Below are 23,658 nucleotides of genomic sequence, written 5' to 3' on the forward strand. Positions count from 1 at the left end.
TTTGCCTCACAAGGGGCACTCTTCTTTAAAATCACCATTGCACAATGGATAAGAAACTTGATGGTAAGGGTCTATGCCCTGGAACAAAAACCTTCTCTTGCGCTGTTACACTCCCACTCCATCAGATCTGTTGGAGTATCCTGGGCCTTTGGGCTCTAAGCCTCTGTTGCTCAACTGTGTAAAGCCACCACCTGGTCTTCTGTTCATACTTTCTTAAAGTTTTATCAGGTGGATTTCCAATCTTCTGCGGATGGAACTTTCAGCCACAAGGTTCTTGCAGCGACACTCTGAACTTTTATTTGCCTCATTGCCCACCCTTTCTATTCATTGCTTGAGGATGTCACATGGTGTATGAATAATGTGTCTGTGTCCTGTACTGTACATCTGGGTTGGAGATTGTGTCCTCAAAAGCTTGTTAGTGTCCAATCACCTGAAGCTGTAAGCTTATATCCCTTATATAAATACTTTGCCTATGTCCTGTACTGTACTCCAAATTATAGAATTTACAGGCAAGTCAGAATTCCTCTTTTTCTTGTTTTGCATTGGAACAAGGTGGCCCTGAGGCCAAAATCTTTCTCTTTACCTAAGGTGGTCTCTTCTTACCACCACAGTGGAGATCTTGTTCTCCGATCCCCCCTGTCCTACCCTAAACCATGACACAGAAATTGCCCTACACTGCTTAGATGTGGTAAGGGCTTTCCGGGTCTTCCTGGCAGCAACGGAATGTGTGCGCAAGACTGACTTCCTCTTTGTTTTGCCTGTGGGTCCTCATAGAGGACACCCTGCTTCCCACTTCACTTTTGTGTGGTGGATCAGAATACCTATTTTCAGGACTAACACCCTAAAGGAAAGGGTTCCACCCTTTCCCATCAAAGCTCGTTCCACCAGGACTATTGGTATCTCTTAAGCTTTTTAAAATAAAGCATCTGTGTTCCAGATTTGCAAGGCCATCATTACCTGGTCCTTAGTTCAGATGTTCTCCAAGCTCTATCAGTTGGATGTTTAGGCCTCGACCAAAGCATTGGTCGTAATGTGTTTGAAGTTAGTATCAGAGTGTTTTCAGATTCTTTAACCATTGTCTTTTTTGGGGGCATGTTGGTAGTTTAGTTTGTGATTTTGTTGGCTACCAGTGAGTTTATTGCTTGGGGTCATCCTGTGGTCTTCGAATACAAGTCCTGAACTGTACAATTATGAAAATAGGAATTTTGACTTACCTGTAAATTCCTTATCTTGGAATACAGTATAGGTCACAGGCCTCTCCCCCCTGCATCTTGATCATTCCTTATTGCCTGTTAAACAAAAACTGGAATCTCATTGAGTGGGCGGGATTATATGTGTTTCCCCGAACAAGTTCTTTGCCAGTGTTCAATCATCCAAAGGTAGTTTGCAAATAACCCATGCTCTATGAATACAAGTCCTGTACTGTACTCCAACATAAGGAATTTACAGGTAAATCAAAATTACTGTTTTTTTTTCACCTATTCCACTGTTGACTAAACAGCTGATGCTGTTTCCATCCTTCATTCACGAAGAATGATGAAATGAATGAAAGCAAATGGTGGATGCCCTAAAACAACTTTTTGAAATGATGTGCCCACAATCCTGTTAACTTCACATCTTAAGTCAGATTCCACCACTTGAAGGAAGCATTAGGACTAGAGATTGCTAGTACACACGTGCATGTACAGTAAACCCCGTTATATCGCGGTTCAGTTTCCGCGTCCCTGTATTTTGCGTTTTTTTTTCTGTAAGACCTATTAATATTATCTTACTACTGGTAATTAAATCATTGTTAATTAAGTATTTTTGTGTTTTCCATTGCTCTTGTTCTGTCTCTCAGTATCTTTTATGTGTTTAAATGTGTTTCTATTGTTTTAAAAGTGTGTTTAAAGACCTTAAATTGCTTTTAAAAGTACAGTGAAAGTTATAAAAACATGCCTACAGTGTATTTAAATAGGGTATTTCTATTTGGCGGATTTTCACTTATTGCGGGTGGGTCTGGAACGTAACCCCCGCGATGGAGGGGGGTTTACTGTAGTAGTGTTTTGGGTTAGAAACACTGGATCCAAAAGGGATTGCATGAAGCAGTGACTGCAAATAGATAATTGGCTTAAGGAACACAATCCAGATAAAAAATGATAAATAGGTCATTATCTAAATGGTCTAAGGTTGTGTCCAGTGTGCTGTACGGCTCTGTCAAGAAATGAATTCTAATCAAATGAGATAAGTGAAATATAAAGTGCATCAGTGACAACCTCTAAAATCAATCATAAAAATATTATACCAAATACAAAATTATTTTACCGAAAATACAATTATTGTGCTTAGATCATTAAAGTCCAAATTTAAATTGCAATAAATTGTATTAATTGTGCAAACAGTGCTAAATAAGGTGCAGTCCAAAGAAAGTTCTTCACTTAAATAGGTATTCGTGCTGAAAAAAGTGCTTGTAGTGCTCCACACAAGTGCCATAGTGCCTCCACACAGAACCCTTTTGGGAATGCACTCACCAAATTCAGGATAAAATAGAGCCTTAAATCTGCAGAGGTTAATGCAGGACAACCAGTATGGATGGATGGATTGATAGGTGAAATCTCCAGAGCACCTCCAGCCTCCTCTATAATATCTCCCAGTTCAGAATGCTCAAAGAAAGGAGGGAAGGAGCCAAATAGTGAAGCCCGTATGATATTTATTGCTTTAGAATATATAAAAACTACTCACAAACATTTGAAAAGTATCAGCGTATAATCACAATCAATGGTCACAGCTCAAACCGTTCCGCTTTTGGCTATGCTGCCGGCGTGCGTTCCACGGTGGTTTAGGAAGTGACGTCGTGTGGTGATAGCCTGCCAGGAAGTGCGTTGACGCGTTTCACCCGCCTACAATGGGCGTTTTCAAAGACATCACTTCCTGTCAGTGGCAAAACCTATTTATAGTAAAATAATAGCATTCATAGCCAATCAAAGCAGTGGGGTGGATACCAATTAATCTTTCTATACTTCCTGTTTCTAGTAATATGCCGTGGGTGTCGGTCAGGAAGTAAAATTAGCACACAAAAAAATGGAGAACTACAAGCACTTTTTTCAGCACGAATACCTATTTAAGTGAAGAACTTTCTTTGGACTGCACCTTATTTAGCACTGTTTGCACAATAATTTTGCACAATTAATACAGTTTATTGCACTTTAAATTTGGACTTTTAATGATTTAAGCACAGCAATTGTATTTTCGGTAAAATCATTTTATATTTGCTATAATACTTTTATGATTTGATTTTAGAGGTTGTCACTGATACACTTTATATTTCACTTATCTCATTTGATTACTTTATGCCTAGTAGCGCTGTTTTTATGCATCTTATAAGTTTTCTTGTTTTTTTACCTTGTGAGCAGCAGCTGCAGGCGGCACTATTTATTATCTATTTATTTAGCGCGGGTTTTAATGCACGTATTCTTCATGAAATTAATTCTGTTTAATTTGTTTCTGAATGATCTAGAGGTTGAAACTTCGTTTGATTTCAGTGTTTGTGGATAATACCATAGTGTGCAATTTATATAACTGGGAACAAGGTATAGCAACTTTGCAAAAAAAACGTGACAAAGTTGAGATGTATGAGCCACTACATGGCAGATGAGGTTTAAGATTGAAAAATGTAAAGTTATGCACTTGGGGACCTTAAAAATATGCATGCAAGAGGGAGTGTGTCCAATATGGCGATGAGAGCGGATGTGTGAGAGCTGAGCTCCATTGCCTACTCCTGCTTTTATCCCTGATTCTGGCGCAAACCTTGGTGCAGACACCCTTTTTGACTCTGGGGGTCTTATCGGGTGATTACGGGTGGACAGCGGCAGACGGGAACGTGTAGAACACCACCGGACACCTTGAGTGATACTGCACACGTGGCTAGCATGGCGACTCAAACTGACTCTACTGAGCAGGTTGAGACAGACCCTGATCAGTTTCAGGCTCTCATGCAGGCCATTATGGCTGTCAGACTACCCTCACCACTAAAATAGATGCCCTTCATGGACATTGGCCTGATTGGGAGGGACATGGAGAAATTTGGGGCCATCTGACAGAGGCCGAGCAGCGCCTGGGAGACACGGAGAACATAGTCCATGACCTAACAGCAGAGCTGCATACCCTCCGCGGTAAAGTTAAGTCCCTGGAGTATAAAGCAGAGGATGCGGAAAACCACAACCATAGAAATAACCTGAGGTTTATTGGGATTCCTGAGGGTGCAAAGGCCAAGATCCAATGGCCCTTGCTAAGCGCCTTCCCTCAGCTGGGTCCAAATCTCCCCATTCTTCACGGTGACGAGAGCGCATAGAATGCCATCTACCAGAGGCTGAGTGGGCTCCCCACCCCACACTTTCATCCTTCCACTTCTGCGCTTCAGAGACAGAGACCTGGTCCTACATGAGACATGGAAACAATAAGAATTGCTCTATGAGGCGGCTAAATTAATACATTTCCCAGATTATTCGGTGGCGACAGAGAGACTCCAGCGATCCTTTGACCAAGTTAGGCTGGCACTACTCCGTAAAGGCCTCAAATACAGCATGCTCTTCCCCGCCCGGCTTTGGGTGCAGCATGGCAATACAATAGAGTTTTTCACTTCCCCAGATGAGGCGTCCAATTGGGTTGAGACACTGCCTAGATCATAGGTCCCCATGTGTGGGCTCTAACTACTATCCTTTCGCCTCACTACAACAGGCTGTCCTATAGCTCTAGATGTAAGTGCTTTGAATATATTGTAAGATGACCTCTGTTTCTTTTGGCTGTCTCAGATCTCCTCTGGTACTTCCTGCAAGATCATTTACCTCTGGAGACATACACCAGGCTGATGACTTCTAGAATCATATCCTGATGTTTGGAATTATTCTTCCCGTTCTTTGGCAACTGTGATTTTTTGACCCCTCACTTCTGGGAGGAGGGAGGGCTTCCAATTTTGAATGCAACTAAGGATGGTGCCCCCGAGACCCTCTCGGGAGATTTCTTCAAAGCTCCTTGTGGACAAAATGCAAGGCGAATGGCTCTTTATGCTCTTTGACTTACCTGTAGTGTCCCCCCCCCCTTTTGTTCTTGGTTTAAAGCTCCTTGAGTGGCGTTTCCCCATGTTACTGGTTGGGTACCAAGCAAATCACAGTTGGGGTGATTTTGCAGGGTGAGTTGGGGTGGGAATGTTTTGCCTGGTTTTTGTTTGTCTCTATTTTGTGTTTTGGTTCTTTGTTTTTGTGTGGTACATACAGATCTTAAATGACTGCTCTATAACGTGGTACATGTAAAACAACTCTGTGCTGTTATCCCCTCTGGGATAATTTCGGGGTCCAGTGGGAGATTTGAGGTCAATTTATATTGTGCTATCATGTATATACGGGTCCTGTAACGTTGATTTTCCTGGAACGTCCGGGAACTAAATGCTAAAACTAAGCGCACACTAGTATTTAATTTTCTCAAAACATACCAGCCCCATATTGTTATTCTACAGGAAACTCATCTGATAGGGAGCAAAATCTTGAGTCTTAAAAAAACCCTGGATGGGCCATTACTACCTTGCAACTTACTCTACCCATGCAAGGAGGGTCAGTATACTGATCCGGAAAAATCTTAATTATAACCTATTTGATCTCAATCTGGACCCCAAGGGTAAATATGTAAATATACACGCTGTCATTAATACGGCAAAGATGGTTTTAGTGGGGCTTTATTTACCTCTCGCCAGTTTTTCCATGCTAGCAAAAATAACCCAGATTGTAGATCGGTATCCCACCAAAAATGTTATACTTACATAGTTTGTGAGGTTAAAAAAAGACATCAGTCCATCCAGTTCAACCTATGATGTGTGTGTGTGTGTGTGTGTGTGTGTGTGTGTGTGTGTGCTAGTACACTGTATACCCCTGTATGTTCTAGTCTTTAAGGTGCCCATCTAATAGTTTTTTGAAACTATCGATGCTCCCTGCTGATATGACTGCTTGTGGAAGCAAATTCTACATCCTTACTGCTCTGACAGTGAAGAACACCTTACGTATTTTAAGGTTAAACTGTTTTTCCTCTAGTTTTAGTGAGTGGCCACGTGTCTTATTGTATTCCCTTTCTCTAAAAAGTTTGTTCCTTATGCTAGGGTCCTCATCAGTACAGTATTTGTACATTGATATCATATTCTCCCTGAAGCGTCTCTTCTCCAGAGAGAATAAGTTCAATGCTTGTAGTCTTTCCTCGTAGCCGATGCCCTCCATTCCCCTAATTTTTTTTTGTTGCCCTTCTCTGGACTCTCTCCAGTTCCAGCACATCCTTCCTGAGGACCGGTTGCCCAGAACTGGACAGCATACTCCAGATGTGGCCGGACCAGAGTCTTGTAGAGTGGGAGAATAATCTCTTTATTTCTGGAGTGAATCCCCTTTTTTATACATGCCAGTATTCTGTTGGCTTTGCTTGCAGCGGCTTGGCATTGCATGCCACTGCTAAGCCTGTTGTCCACTAGGACCCCCAGGTCCTTTTCCATCTTAGATTCACCCAGAGGTTTCCCCCCTAGTGAGTAGCTTGCTTTCGTGTTTCTGAGGCCCAAGTGCATTACTTTACATTTTTCAACATTAAACCTCATCTGCCATGTAGTTGCCCACTCCATTATTTTGTTCAGGCCCGCTTGTAAGATTTCCACATCCTGCATAGAAGATATTGGCATGCTTAGTTTAGTATCATCCGCAAATACTGAGATTGTGCTAGATATCCCCTCCTCTAGATCATTTATGAATAAATTAAACAAGATTGGTCCCAGGACAGAACCTTGGGGGACCCCACTTTCCACACCTGCCCAATCCGAGTACTCCCCATTTATCACCACCCTCTGGACTCTCCCCTGGAGCCAGTTCTCTATCCAGGTACTCACCCTATGGTCCATACCTACACTCCTTAGTTTGTACAGTAAGCGTTTGTGGGGAACGGTGTCAAAGGCCTTTGCAAAGTCCAGATACACCACATCCACAGGCTTACCTTTATCTAGGTGGCAGCTCACTTCATCGTAGAAGGTTAATAGATTGGTTTGGCAAGAACAATTTTTCATGAATCCATGCTGATTACTACTAATAATACCGTTTTCATTACTAAAGTCTTGTATATGGTCCCTTAACATTCCCTCCAAAGTCTTGCAGACTACTGATGTTAGGCTGACTGGCCTATAGTTACCCGGGATATATTTCGGCCCTTTTTTAAATATTGATACCGCGTTGGCACCATACCCGTCTGTAGACTATCCTTAAAGATCAGGAATAATGGTCTGGCAATCACCTGGCTGAGCTCTTTAAGAACCCTTGGGTGCAAGCCATCCGGTCCCAGGGATTTATTTATGTTAAGTTTCTCTAGTTTAGTTCTATATCTATCCTCTGTTAGCCATGGTGGTACTTCCTGAGGTGTATTATTTAGTTTAGCCTTATAAGCTGGGTTAGTGTAGCCCCCCGATTCTTTTGTGAAGACTGAAGAGAAGAAATTATTTAACACTTCCGCCTTTTCTCTGTCCTCTGTGGCCATATTTCCCTTGTCTTTTATGGGGCCAATGTGTTCTGGCCTCGCTTTCTTACTGTTTATATACTTAAAGAATTTCTTGGGGGTTCTTTTTACTCTCTTCCACTATGTGTCTCTCGTGTTCTATTTTAGCCACCTTGATTTCGTCTTTACATATCTTATTACACTCTTTGTAATGCTTGAATGCTGCCAATGACCCCTCAGTCTTGTATTTTTTGAAGGCCTTTTCTTTAGTATTAATATGCATTTTTATGTTTGAGTTTAGCCACCCAGGGTTTCGTTTTGCTCTTTTAAATGTATTTCCCTTTGGAATGCACTGGCCAATCCCTTTGTTTAGTATGCTCTTGAAGCACTCCCATTTTTCCTCCGTGTTCTTTGTTCCCAGGGTTCTATCCCATTTGATATTTTCTAGCAGAGAGCGCAGTTTTGGGAAATTGGCTCTTTTGAAATTCAGTGTCCTTGTACTACCCTTGTGTTTCCTATTACTATGATAAATACTGAATCTAATTGACCTATGTTCACGGGTTCCTAAGTTGCCACGTATTTCTATATCCGTGAGCAGGTCTGTATTTTTGGTAATCAGTAGGTCAAGTACCGCATTGTTTCTTGTCGGTGCGTTCACCATCCGACCCATAAAATTGTCCTGCAAAACATTTAGGAACTGCCGAGCCTTGGCTGAATGCGCGGTTCCTTCTGCCCAGTCTATATCTGGATAATTAAAGTCCCCCATTATAATGACATTTCCCATCCTTGCTGCCAATCCTATCTGTAAAAGGAGGTCTGCCTCCCCCTCCTCCCTCTGGTTGGGGGGCCTATAGCATACGCCCAATATTACCTTCCCTATAGTGCCTTCCCTTTTAAGTTCTACCCATAGGGATTCTGCCTCGTCCATAGCTCCATTATTAATATCATCCCTCATATTTACCTGTACACTGTTCTTAATATACAGGCATACTACTCCTCCTTTTTTACCTTCTCTATCCCTGTGATAAAGGGAATAACCCTGAATGGTCGCCATCCAATCATGAGAGCTGTCGAACCAAGTCTCTGTTATCCCCACAAAATCTAAGTCCTCCTCAAACAGCAGTAGCTCCAGCTCTCCCATCTTGTTGGCCAGGCTTCTGGCATTGGTAAACAAAACTCGTAATTTTGACCGGTTGCATATAAAGTCATTTGAAGTTGCTTTTAGGCTGCTCTTGTGATTTTTTTCCCCATACCCACCTTGGGTTTTATTGGCTCTGAACACCCTACCGCTAATGCCCCCCTTTGTGCCCTCTGAGTCTTGCTCCTCGCTGGCTAATTCTACATCTGTACTCTCCCCCCATCACCTATTTTAAAAGCCCCTCTAACTGCCCCCTCTAGGGCTGCACCCTCCCCATTTAGTTGCAATCCATCCCTACCATAGAGCTGGTGGCCGACTGAGAAGTCAGCCCAGTTCTCCAGGAACCCGAAACCCTCCTTATTACACCAGCTCCTCAGCCACTTGTTAACTTCCCTAATCTCCCACTGCCTCTCTGGTGTTGCTCGAGGTACAGGTAGTATTTTCAGAAATACTGGAGGTCCTATTCTTCAACTTGGAGCCTAAGTCCCTGAAATCGTTTAGGACTCTCCATCTTCCTCTGCCTATGTCATTGGTACCCACGTGTACCATGACAGCTGGGTCTTCCCCAGCCCCGCCAGTAATCTGTCCACCCGACCTGTGATGTGCCGAACCCGAGCGCCTGGTAAACAGACTGTTCGGTGCTCACGGTCTTTGTGACAAATTGCACTGTCTGTCCTTCTAATGATTGAGTCCCCTACCACCAGCACCTGACTTTACTTTCCCTATCTCCCGGCCTCACTGGAGGAGTTCTTCCCCTGGCAGTTAGGTGGCGTCGCTCTGCTCCAGCAATGCTGGTCCCTGACTGGTTTCCCCAACATCACGCAACGGGATATATTTATTGGGGTGCTCCAGCACAGGATCGGCCTCCTTGCCTTTTTCCCTTCTACCCTTCCTAACTCTCACCCATCTACTCTGCTCTAATGCCTGCACCTCCATTTCTCCGTCCACCTCTGTGCAGGCCCCAGCCTGTACTTGTTGGGTACGATCCCAGCTCTCCTTCGGTATGGGCATTCGTCTCAGTGCTGCCAGCTGCTTCCCTAGATTCAGGACCTGAGCTTCCAGGGAAGCAACGTGCTTACATTTTGTGCATTTGTATTCGCCCTCGATCGCATGATCAAGGAACGTATACATACCACAAGATGTACACTGAATCGCATCTCCACATTCGCCGGGCATTGTACCTATTGATCTAATCTAATGGGGATTCAGTGTGGCTGTTTCCTAGCTTCCTATCTCTACTTTCTCACCCTCTGGTACTCCGCGACACTCACTGACACTCCCAGACACTCAGGTACTCACAGGTACACCCAGACAGTCACAGGTACTCCCAGACACTCCCCGGTACTCACAGACACTCACCGGTACTCGCAGACACTCACTGGTACTCAAAGAGCACGGTCAGTCGCAGAGCATGGTCAGTCGCAGAGCACAGTCAGTCGCAGAGCACAGTCACAGTCAGTCGCAGGTCACAGTCAGTCGCAGAGCTGGGGATTTATTATACTCCCCTGTCCACATTTGGATATGCTAACACCAGATGTCATAACTGAATCTACCCTTTCCAAATGGGAAGATGCCTTTTGAACTCTATGATTTATGGCAATGGAAACACCCAACGGATCAGGGATTTACTTGTCACTCAGCCACCCATGCCACTTTTTCCCGTATTGATCTCTTGTATGCAAGTGTGGCAATGCTCCCGGCTGTATGAAAAGTGTCTATCCTCCTGTGAGGGATTTCAGACCATGCACCAATGCTTTTGCGTTTCAGTGTGGGTTTGTGTCATCACGGGGGGGATGAAACTGTTATGATTATCCAGATACTGGATTTTGGATGAGAAGGTTGAACCCCAAATGGTTAGTGCTATCTCGGACTACTGGGCACACAACCCTGGGATGGCCTCCCCTGATATGGTTTGTGATGCCTTCAAGGCTTTTACTAGGGGGCAGTACATGTCTCATATCAAAGGGGCCAGCCGAGACTCCCAGGCTGCCCTTCTTACAGCGAAAACACGGGCCCAAGAACTGGAGGGTTGGTATGCAGTCTATGCGGATATGCTCCTAACCTAGAGAGAGGTCTCTTTACTTTGAGTGGAAGCCTCCCGTAAAGTCCTTCTACATCACAGAGGGTGTTTGATCGGGGGGACAAGACGGGTAAACTGTTGGCATGGCTCTCTAAGGCTCAAACTCCCTCTGCTTGAGGGTATACAGGGAGATGGGGCGAATACTGAGGGATCCTGACCAGATTAATGCTAGTGTTCGCATCATATTACCTGCAGTTGTACATCTCCAGAGCCTAATATTCCATGGCACAGCTGAATCAATATTTGGACGAGATAGACTTCCCGGTACTTAGCAATAATGCCCGCCAGCGGTTAGGCGCCTCCATATCACCAGATGAGATTAAACAAGCATTGATATCTATGCAAGCAGGTAAGACTCCAGGGGTGGATGGCCTCCCAGGTGAATTTTATAAAACTCGTGCTGACCTTCTCCTTCCGCATTTATATGAGACACTCGGCCGGCAGCGTACGCGGAAGTGGAGTGACTTATTGTGTTTTGCTTAACCAACGCTGATTATCTTACTATGTTTGTGAGTACCATTCTTAAATGCTTGATTTTAATAAATACACCTACGGGCTTCACTATGTCTGGCTTCTTCCCCTTCTTTTGACACACATTGTTGGTGAGAGAGAGGAGAGGAGAGGAGAGGAGATACTAAGGGAGCCATTTAAAAGAGGCTGTATTGGATTTCAAAGAGGCTGTATTGGATCCATCTACCCATCCAGGGGATATTATATCTGCTCAAGGCTTATATATATCCTTAATCTGGTGAGTGCATCCCCATAGGGGGTTTCTCTCCTTGAAGAGCACTTGGGCACCTTATGGACTATTTTGAGCACCTTTCCAGCACTTTAGTTCTTTGAAGGAACCTTTTGGACTGCACTTTAATCTATATTTTGTATTTTGCACATGGTTGCACAATGGACATTTAATTGTAATATTATTTTGCACTTCAATATTTATTAATTTTATACCCATTGATCACTATATGCACTTTACTTTATATCTATTTTTATATTTTTGATCACAGTCATACGGATATATTTATCATATGTACCTGTTAGCGCTGCTTTTTGATTGATTTTATTACATTCTGGTCTTTTACTTAGTGAGCAGCAGCTCCAGGAAGCACAGTTTTATTCACCTTTTACATTTATACACTTTTTAGCGCGGGTTTTAACCATTTAGTTTTCACACTCAAGGTGGCGCTTAGTGATAAACGGCTCCCCCCCTCCATGTCTGAGGCAGTCATAGTGATGGTCCCCAAACCAGGGAAAAATCCAGTTCTCTGCTCTTCCTATTGCCTGATCTCTTTACTGAATGTCAATGCTAAAATTCTGACTAAACTCGTTCAATCTTACTATAGTATATGGAGATCAGTCAGGATTTATGCCAGGTAAAAGAACAGACATTAACCTCTGACAACTTTATACTGTTATTGCTAGGTCTGATTCAGGCTCTGGATCAGGAGTGGTGGCGTCTCTGGATGTGGAGAAGGCCTTTGACTCCGTGGAATGGGGGTATCTCTGGCTTGTCCTGCAAATATTTGGGTTGGGCCTAAATTTATACATTGGGTCAAACTCCTCTACGCACACCCTGTAACCAGATTACTTCCCCCCTTTTCCCACTGTTTAGAGGGACGAGGCAAGGCTGCCCTTTTTCACCAGGACTGTTCACACTCGCTGTTGAACCAATGGCGATCTGTCTACGTGGGGTGGGAGAGGTAGTGGGTAAAACAGTGTGCTCTATCATTGAAAAGGTATCCCTGTATGCGGACAACGCTGTCAGGGAAATGGCCATAGGAGAACTGGCAACATTGCCAGTAATAGAAATGGACGCTCCTGACTCAACTGACACAGCCCTCTGCTGGCCTGTCAGGGAAATGGCCATAGGAGAACTGGCAACATTGCCAGTAATAGAAATGGATGCTCCTGACTCAACTGACACAGCCCTCTGCTGGCCTGTCAGGGAAATGGCCTATAAAAGGTGGCCATAGGATCAGACTCATTGCTGGATTATCTCTCAGCTTCCTGTGTTTCCTGTGCTTCCTGTTTCCTGTTTGGATTTCCTGTTGTGACTTGGCTTGTTCCTGATTCCGTTTGATCTCCTGCTCCTGGTTTGACCCTTGGCTTCTCCCACTGACCTTGCTTCCGTTACCTACTGTGTATGACCCCGGCTTGCTTCAAGACCTCGGCTATTCTGGTTGTCTCCTGTGCATGACCTCGGCTTGTACCACGGTTTCCGCTACTAGAGACTATTCCTTGGCACAAGGTAGCCCGGCTGCTTCAGAGCCTTGATGACTCATACCCTGCTGCGATTCCAGCCTGTTCCAGTTCGCTCTCGGATTGCTCTGGTTCTACCTACCTGCCTGCAGCTGGTAACCCGTGCCACTTGGGGCGCCACACCCTTTGTACCATCTCCAGGGGTGTGCCGCACTGAGCCGCAAGGGGAGCCCTCTCAGCACCTCGGCCTCGGATCAGGTAACCCTGACAAACGCTCTGTTGTTCCTGCAAGATACTGATCCGCCCTTGGGTACAGCTTTAGCTCTTATCTACGCATTCAGGGAGTTCTCAGTTATACAGTGCCTTACAAAAGTATTCACCCCCCCTTGACTTTTTACCTATTTTGTTACATTACAGCCTTAAGTTCAATGTTTTGTTAATCTGAATGTTATGTGATGGATCAGAACACAATAGTCTAAGTTGGTGAAGTGAAATGAGAAAAATATATACATAAAACATTTTTTTAGAAATAGAAAACAGAAAATTGGCATGTGCGTATGTATTACCCCCTTTGTTATGAAGCCCATAAAAAGCTCTGGTGCAACCAATTACCTTCAGAAGTCACATAATTAGTGAAATGATGTCCACCTGTGTGCAATCTAAGTGTCACATGACTAATGATGTAATTAAATATACACACCTTTTTTGAAAGGCCCCAGAGGCTGCAAGAGGCATCACTAACCAAATACTGCCATGAAGACCAAGGAAGTCTCCAAACAAGTAAAGGACAATGTTGTTGAGAAGTACAAGTCAGGGTTAGGTTATAAAAAAATATCCAAATCTTTGATGATCCCCAGGAGCACCATCAAATCTATCATAACCAAATGGGAAGAACATGGCACAACAGAAAACCTGCCAAGAGACAGCCGCCCACCAAAACTCATGGACCAGGCAAGGAAGGCATTAAGCAGAGAGGCAGCACAAAGACCCAAGGTAACCCTGGAGGAGCTTCAGAGTTCCACAGCAGAGACTGGAGTATCTGTACATAGGATGACAATAAGCCGTACGCTCCATAGAGTTGGGCTTTATGGCACAGTGGCCAGAAGAAAGCCATTCAGCAAAAAACAAAAAGGCATGTGGGAGACTCCCATTATGTATGGAGGAAGGTGCTCTAGTCTGATGAGACTAAAATTGAACTTTTCGACCATCAAAGAAAATGCTATGTCTGGCGCAAACCCAACACATCACATCACCCAAAGAACACCCTCCCCACAGTGACACATGTTGGTGGCAGCATCATGCTGTGAGGATGTTTTTCAGAAGCCGGGACTGGGAAACTGGTCAAAGTTGAGGGAAAATTGGATGGTGCTAAATACAGGGATATTCTTGAGCAAAACCTGTACCACTCTGTGCGTGATTTGAGGCTAGGACGGAGGTTCACCTTTCAGCAGGACAATGACCCCAAACACACTGCTAAAGCAACACTTGAGTGGTTTAAGAGGAAACATGTAGGTGTGTTGGAATGACCTAGTCAAAGCCCAGACCTCAATCCAATAGAAATCAGTGGTCAGACTTAAAGATTGCTGTTCACAAGCGCAAACCATCCAACTTGAAGGAGCTGGAGCAGTTTTGCAAGGAGGAACAGGCAAAAAATCCCAGTGGTAAGATGTGGCAAGTTCAGAGACTTATCCAAAGCGACTTGGAGCTGTGATTGCCGCGAAAGGTGGCTCTACAAAGTATTGACTTTAGGGGGAGTAAATAGTTATGCATTCTGTATTCTGTTAATTTTGTCCTATTTGTTGTTTGCTTCACAATAAAAAAAAAATCATCTTCAAAGTTGTGGGCATGTTCTGTAAATTAAATGATGCAAATCCTCAAACAATCAATGTTTATTCCAGGTAACAAAACACAAAAAATGCCAAGGGGGTGAATACTTTTGAAAGACACTGTACGTATTAACTGGGACAAATCAGTTCTGTTTTCACTAGTGCAAGGGCCCCTGAACCCGATGGTTAATTCGCCACTTTCAGTAGTTACCTAGTTTAAATATCTGGGAAATCAGATCTCCCATGATTTTACCACTTTTTTAGCCACTAACCTCCAATCGGTGGTGACCCAACTGGCCCATAGATGTGGGATATGGAAGTCTCCTCCTCTGACCCCAGTTGGTCAAGTGAATCAAATAAAGATGACCTTTCTGCCAAAATTCCTCTTTGTGTTAAGAAACACCACGTTTTTGATCCCTAAGGTCTTCTTTGAAAAAATAGACCAACTCCTTACTCACTTCATATGGGCGGGAAGGGTCCCCCAACTAGCGAGGTCCACCTTGCAGCTCCCTATGTCTCAAGGCGGATTTGCCCTTCCCAATTTTAAATACTATTACTGGGCAGCGATTCTAGTGACTGTGTGGTGGTGGTTTAGTCAACTGAGAGGGATCTCCTGATTAATTCTGAAGCAGCACTGTTGGGTTTCTATGCCGAGCTGAGTACTGTGGTTTTTCATGGCCCCCAAATCTAACCCTGGCATAACAACTCCAATGTCTACCACTATTAGAGTTTGGCAGCAGATGTCCAAGTATAAGGGGGAACCCAATAGCTATCCGCCTTTCACTCGCTATAGGGTAATCCATCTTTCCCACACTTGATGCCTGTTCCAGATCCTGTAATATAGGCTAGATTTGGTATCCCCACCCTTAAAAATATTTTTAAAGATGGTTCCCTATTGACTTTTGACCAGTTAAAGCAGGAATTTAAATTGCCCAATCGACTGTTCTTTAGATATTTGCAGCTGCGCCATGCTGTAAGGGCGCAATTTCCAAACCGGTCACACTCAGTTGAGCGTTTCTTGATCTCTAAAAATGCGGATAGGATCCTCTCCTCTCTCTATCTCCGCATCTCAGGAAGAGAGGCCACTCAGACGTGGCAAAAGGACATTCTGTGCCTAATTGCTGAGGAATGGGAGGAGGATATACAACAATTTATCCCTATGATGATTTCAGCAAGGGATAGATTTATCAAATTGAAATTTTTGCATCGTGCATATTATACCCTGCAAAAGACTATCCACTATATGCCTTGTGGTCGATCAGTCTTGCTCTAGATGTGGAACAGAGGTAGGCACATTTATACATATATTTTCGTGCAAGAACGGGTCCATCTGGAGCCTGCTTTTTTTATTACTTGGGGTGGGTTTCCAGTTGAAGGTTTCCTTCCATCAACAATGCTTTCTTTTCTATGCAATGTTTTATGCACAGAAACGTATCTTACTTAAATGGAAGACATCTGTAGCCCCCACGGTTAGGCAGTGGAGAGAGTTGGTGAAACAGGTGCCTGCTCCTTTACAAACTGACATATATGGGTTGGAACTGCCCGAAAAAGTTTAAAATAATTTGGGGTGCATGGATTCAAGCGAGAGGACTGTCTCTGTGATTACCAGGTCTAACCTCCCCCCCCCCCCCTCCTCCTCCCCCCCTCCTACTCCCCTTCCTCCCCTTTTCCTTCCATTTCCCTTTCACTCCTTGGATCTGGCACCCATTCCTCCATTTTCCCTACTAGCTAAGTTTTCAACAAATAACATGAAGCTCCTGAAATAAGTACTAGTAGAGTAATGTGCCAAAACACTTAGTTTTCCATGATGACTGTTCCTTTAGACTATATATGATACTGCCTTACATTACTTGCTGTCATAGACTCTGGCAACTGCTAGAGTAATACTATACTGATCTGTACTCATTTTGTACCATTTTACGTTTTGGAATTATGTTATTTTGCTTGTGTTGTTTTATGCATAATAAACTGCATCTGTTAAAAATAAAAATATATATATATATATGCATGCAAGATACTCATTTAGAGGAGCTCCTCTGGAGAATTTCTAAATGGAAAATGATTTGGGAGTCCTTTTTGAACACAAACTCAGCAATAGCATGCAGTGCCAAGCTGAAGCAAACAAAGGAAAAAGATTTATCACATGCAGAAAAAGGGTATCATCTTTTCAAGAGATAAATGCATAATTCTACTGCTTTTATAAACCACTAGTTCCACCTCAGCATGAGTATGTAGTTTAAGGAAATCCTTTATGTGGATTGGTTACCAAAACTGAACTGTAAAGAGCTCAGAGAGGAACAAAAAAATTAATAAGGGGGGGGGGGGGGGACCTCTGCTATAAGAAACTGTGACAAAAATTACTTATTCATTCTGGAAAAGAGGTAAATAAGGAGGGCATAAATACATTTATCAAACAGGAATGTAGTATTTGAAATAAACTTTTTCTCTAAGGTCCCTGAAGAAGAGACCATGCCAAAATTTGAGATCAGATGAAAAGCGGTTTATTGTTTAAACTGCTTAAGGGGGTCTATACTTTTAGGACAGTGAAATTGTACAACTCCCTTTCCCAGGTTGTGGTATCAGCTAATAGATAAATTCAAAGAAACTAGATGTCTTCCTCCGTGAACACAACATATGAGGGTTTGGGAATTCTTATACACATACATGTGTCTTTTTTATATGTAACCGTGATGGTAAAACTTGCAAAACATGAACTCCTAGGCCCTAATATGTGCAAAGCCGCACCATCATTAGGAAAATAAAGATTTTGGCTGTTGACTTACATTCCCATTCAAGTCAGTTAAATGAGGTCCTCCACTACACAGAATTCTGAACATATCTGAAAATGTACACAAACATGTATGAGTTTTTGTTGACCAAAAACCATGCATCTGGTGTAAATGAACGCTTAGAGGGTTCCTTTGGGACAGGATCTAAGGGACAGTGGTATTACTGGGACCTTGGTAGATAATGATCTGCATTATCAATTTTAGTGTGATGTACAATATCCTAACAATTATTTGTCATAGACTGGGTTCAGATTTTCCCATTTTTACTGAATATTTTCCTTTTGCAGAGTGTTGAGGCCCGTGTTGCAGAGCTGCAGAATGCTGTTGATGAGTACAACAGAGCAAAAAATGATTGGGCTGCCAAGGTGAGAGTACAAATTACACACACTTGAAGACGTGTATATACAGTGGGTTTACGAAATAATCACACCCCCCCCCCCCTTTAAATAATCACATTTCGTTGAAATTTCTGCTGAAATGAAGACACACACCTTCCACTTCTTAACAATAGACTTCATTGTGCTTCCAGGCATTGATAAAGCCTAATAAAAATGTTTTTATCCATCTCCTGACGTATGCCTGTCTACAGTGTTATTCTGGAGATTCCGGTGACAATGCCTTGCCTCCCATAGTTGATTGTTTGCTTCAATTGAACTACCAAGGCCTGAGATGCTCCAGGAAAGCTTTTTTTATGCTGAGCTAATTAAAATTACCACAGCTGATCACAGCTGAAAGTCAAATGTGCAAATGTGGCTTTGTGTGCCATTAAGAAAGTGATTAGCTACACCTGGTTTGAGTGTACAAGTAATTTTTTGTAGGGTGGTGATTCTTTTTCCAACTTAGTGATTCTGTTTTTCAATTTTTTTTCTGACCTGTTGGTGTTATATCTTTCACTTGGATTTTATAAGTTGCACTAAGTAAATACAGCTAAAAAAAAAAAAAAAGTTTCTTCATTTAAGGCTGCAAAACAACAAAATGTGATTATTTTAAAAGGGGGCGATGCTTTTCTCTATCCACTTTATATGTTGTTTTGTTTGAATATTTATTTTTATATTAGAATACATTAAAAGCATAAGTCTTACCAGGAGTTCATAATGCTTGTTTAATCTCTCAGGGAACATAACACTGTCACAATGCGCTTTTCCCCGTTCAAATCGGTGCTGTGGTCCCTAAGCAATGTTATCTTATAAACTAAAAATGTGAAAGCAATCTGTAAAGTCTCTACTATGGGGTGATTTCACAACAATGTATATGTATAAATATAGTGTAGCGTAGCTTTCACAACAATACCAAAATAATACACCTAACAAACAAAAAAAAGTTGATAAATGTCGACAAATAAAAATATTAAAAGTCCAGTGATCCCAAATGAACGAATGTGACAAATGTGAAATCTGCTTCTCCTCCATATCAAAAATCAACCTTGACATGTGTGTACTCCACCACGTGATATGACTGAATGATTACATCTTGCCTTGACCTCTTTGATCTATAATGAGGTCAAAAGCGCTTTATTTTGTCTACCCTCTGGGCTACTATCTGGGACTGCAAATCCGAACACTGTTCCTTTCCATCTCACACACCACTCAGATAAGCATGGGGTATATGAAAGACAAAAGAGAACTAATTGTGCTAACAGAACAAAAAGCACATCAAGTTTTTTGTTTGGTAGGTAAATTATTTTGGTATTATTGTGAAAGTTGCGCTACTCTATATTTATGCATTCAACAATATCAGATAGCTAGCCCCTCCCACTGCCCACCAGATCGCCGCCATTACTAGTAAAAAAAAAAAAAAAAAAATGACATAGATCTTTTCCGTAGTTAGTAGTGCAATAACTTTTGCGCAAACGAATCAAAATACACTTTTTTTATACCAAAAATATGTAGCAGAAAACAAATTGGTCTAAAATGTTAAAAAATTTTGATTTTTACTTTTTTTTTTTTTTTGAGAATGTCATATAAATGAATGTGAAAAATATTATTTATTTATTTTTTTTTTTCACAATTGTCGCTCTTTTTTTGTTTATAGCGCAAAATATAAAAATTGCACAGGTGATCAAATACCACCAAAAGAAAGCTCTATTTGTGGGGAAAAAAAGGACGTACATTTCGTACATTTCCGTTAAAGACCCGGAAAACCAGCCTGCACGGCCGCTGAAGGCCCAATCAAAGTCGCATCAGCTCTGATCAGGTCTCTATGCAAAAACCCAGAAGTGATGTCATGAGTGACATCACTTCTGGGTACTGTCTGACGCCAGATTCAAAAAAATGACAGCATTCCAAACGGCCAAACCTGGCATTTTGAATGCTTTTAAGTGCAGAGGAGTTGTTGGGGTCTATTAGACCCCCAGATCCCTCCACAAGAGTATCTGTCAAATTAAAAAAATAAATAAAAAATTTAATTTTTTTTTTTTTGTACGAAAATATCGGCCCATATCAGCTGATACCGATATGTATTGGCCAAAATATCGGTATCGGCAACGAAAAACCGTTATTGGTCGATCACTACTTAAAAGCATTCAAAACACCAAGACCCAATCAGAGCCGAATGCAGCTTTGATAGGGTCTTCGGCGGCCGTGCAGGCTGGTTGCCCGGGTCTCCCGATGGGACGGGAGAACCGGGCGAGCCACGGAAGGGGGGGGGGACGTCCGCTGCATCTGTTGTCATTACAAGACAGCCGACCGTCAGCTATGGACGCCAGGGGGGGTTGCCTCTAGCTGCAGGCATCACTCCGGTACAAGCACTTTCCCGAAATATCGTCAATATCGGTCACCTTGGTGGCCGATTCCAAAATATCGGGGAAAGTGCATATCGGCTCCCGATATATCGACTTTGCCGATAATCAGTCGATCTCTACTTTAAAGCTGATCTCCAGCTTTAGTTTAGTTCAAGCCAGTTATTTCTCTCACACCCGCTCTCAGCCATTTATGGACAGTTTTATATTCTATCAGTTTTATATTCTATCAGTGAATACAAAGCTTCCTCTGTTTGGCTAAGCAGAGATTGTGAAATCATGAGCCCACCTCTTTGACTCTGCCAATCAGAGGAAGCTTTGTATTTATTGTGTATATATAACATACAAAACTGCCTATTAATGAGCGCATCTCAGACCGACGCTATTTAGTTCTGGGGGTGTGAGACAGGAGGGCCTCGTCTTGCACCCAGAACACAGTGCTGTATACTGTATGTAGCCTCAGCTACAGATTATACAGTACACCCTGCCGCACATGTTAGTGAGGGAAGTAGTTTGTTTGGACCAGCTTGGCTCGAACAAGCTATTTAAACTGAAACTAAAGCTGGAGATCAGCTTTAAATATATCCAAATCTGGACTCAGTGGCTATACTATAAAACTACCACACATATTACAAACAAATCAAGGACCTGCCAGAACCGAATACCAGATTCTGGAAAAGGAATGGACAGAGGGCGCAGCAGCCTAGCGCATTATCTTTAAAACAATTTATTGTAAACATACGTACACATTATACTCACAAAGCAATTGTGAAACACGGGCAAATATAAGCAATGTGGGACCACCAAGGGTCTCCACTGGGCATCCTCTGCTGCCACAGGCCGTGGAAGGATGCGGACCTCCAAAAAAACGATTATGCGTTTCGGGGTGTTCCCCCTTCATCAGAGCTCCGATGAAGAGGGAACACCCCGAAATGCGTAAGCATTTTTTTAGATAATTGTTTTAAAGATAATGCGCTAGGCTGGTGTGCCCTCTGTCCATTCCTTTTCCAGAATCTGTTTGGGTTACCATGACCCGTCGAGAGTGGCAGCACAGCCAGGACAACTTCAATTAGACCTGAATCGCATTTTTAGGATACCAGCCGCAAGGCTACCCCTCAAGCGCAGGAGTCATTTGCTTTTTGTACAGAAACGAATACCACCCTGGACTGCTGTAAACCCACTAACAGCTATTCCATTCCAGACAATGAGCCGCTTACATTAGGAGCTGTGACTCTACCCTCTCCCCCCCATCCCCAATAACCCCCCTTTCTTTCCTAATGTTCTTTTCTATACCCCCTTCAAACTCCCAAACTAAAGCATTGAACGCTTCTGCCCTAAACAGCAAGCCTTTCTCTGCACCATAAACGACAGAAGAGATGAATCAGCAGAGTAACACATAATCATTAATTTCCTTGGACGATATCTCTAAAAATGGGATATCCATTTATGTGGGAGAAAATGCATTATACTCCCCCCAAAACTAAACAAGAACTATACCTAACCCTTGCCACAATACTGTAAAACCCCACCATACCTTGGATAGACAGAAGATGCAGCAGTCTCTGAACAGGTTTAAATAACCAGAACTTTCTTGGGGACTTGTTAAGTATCAGTATCTCATTGCCTTTTTTGTTTTTCTTAGTAACTGAGATTGAACTCTTTGTTTTTCATGTTCCTCCAAAATCTACAGTTTTTCTAAATCTATTCAGTTTCTTCCTATGACCAAACATGGAGAATAATAATAAAAAGAACTAAAAAAAATATTAAATTCTATCTCTGGGTAAAAATGAAAGATCACCCATCCCTCTCACTCACCCTGTTTTTTTATTAAAAAAAAAAAAAATTCTTAAGCCTTTTTTTTTTTCACTTGGTGGAGTCCACTGTCACATGACTCTCCACAACAAGTCTGCACACCAGTGTTGTCATTCATAGTGAAGTCACCACACTGCTGGAGTCTTCAAGACCTGTGAGGACCCAGCTGATGGAAAGCCAATAGGTAAGAATTTACATCACTAGTCAACAATGTGGGCTCCTGAATAATTAGCTAGAGGAGGTAAGGGGTGTTTTTGGGTGGTGCTGAAGTGGGCGGTTCCCTATCTGTTCTTCAGCTTTAAGTTTACATTCTGCTTTAGTAACACCTAATTTCATTACTTAACTGTTCTCTGGTAATTTTCACTTAATTGTTGCTGAATACACTTTGTATTTTACAGGTAACAGAGGATCAAATTAAATTGCTGAGGATCCAGCGTGTACTACGTGAGCAGCTTAATAAGCCTTATCTGAACTACTCTTTACATGAAACAGTCTATAATTTGATACTTGATAACATGCAGAAAAAAGCTGAACAGCTTTATAAAGAATTTAAAATTCCTGAAAAAAGGTAGTTTCAGTGTTTGTACTAATCATGTTTTTTGTTACATGTTGAGTATTATTTACAGAATATGGTACTAACTACTTAGATCTAATGCACCTGGGAAATAACAAATACAACATACAGTTTATCAACTCAATGAATGCAAAAGGATAGATGTAAAAAAAATGATGCACACGCTTTTATAAATCTAGAAAAATGAAAGAGGGCTGTATGGTATCTCACTGTTAAAAAACAGGCAGTAGTGACAGGTTGGCTTACCATAAGATGAATCCAGAGAAAAAAAGATATGGGTGAATTTCATTGTTCATATCTAATAAGATGGTTAACCGAGTTCAAAATAAAAATCAATTTCTCTGTCGCTCATTGACAGACGTAGTCTTCTTGATTCACAAGAACTGGGTTATGTTGTCTCCGCAGAAGTAGGACTAGGCAGAAAGAAAAAACGTTGTAGCAAAGAAAGAAGGGAGTGTGGGACTTTAAATGAGTACGGCTGGACACATAACTTTAATCAAGTATATAACCTGGATGGTCTAAAGGATCCGGGAAAAGAGGGGGGACCCGAAGAATTGTATCTAAGGCCTATGATTAAGGGTTATGTAACACACCAGATATGGGTATTGATAATATTTAATTCATATAATTGGTAAAAATATGGATACATATAATGATAACATATCTAAAAATTCATATTCAAAAGTAATAATCAATTAATTGTACCAACCAATCTTCTATGGGTGCTCAATCTCAAAAACACATAAAATTTGATATACAAACACTTTCATGTAACCCAAAAAATGGGGACCCATAGAAAATGGACATCACATACATAACTTCAAGCTTAGCATGTACAGATAAATATAAAAGATCACATATACAAATCACATAAATAAGAAATGAATACATTAATGAACATATCCAGAATATATATATATAAAAAGACCAAATTTCATATGAGATTAAATTCTGTATAAAAACATATTTTTGAGTAGGAAGAAACTTGAATGAAGTATTTAATTTGAGTACTTGT

The 23,658-nt window shown here is 42.0% G+C and overlaps 1 protein-coding gene across 1 annotated transcript in view; it reads left to right on the top strand.

Moving 5' to 3' along the window:
* The window catches only part of VPS16 (VPS16 core subunit of CORVET and HOPS complexes), a 160,589-nt gene that overhangs the window by 108,220 nt on the left and 28,711 nt on the right, over positions 1–23,658 (top strand). The window contains exons 20-21 of the mRNA XM_082261094.1: positions 17,808–17,885; positions 22,468–22,637. Of these exons, the coding sequence (XP_082117220.1) occupies positions 17,808–17,885; positions 22,468–22,637 (248 nt within the window). The remainder of the gene's footprint in view (positions 1–17,807; positions 17,886–22,467; positions 22,638–23,658) is intronic.

This window comes from Pelophylax lessonae (assembly GCF_965119305.1).
Source record: "Pelophylax lessonae genome assembly, chromosome: 6".
Classification (NCBI taxonomy): domain Eukaryota; kingdom Metazoa; phylum Chordata; class Amphibia; order Anura; family Ranidae; genus Pelophylax; species Pelophylax lessonae.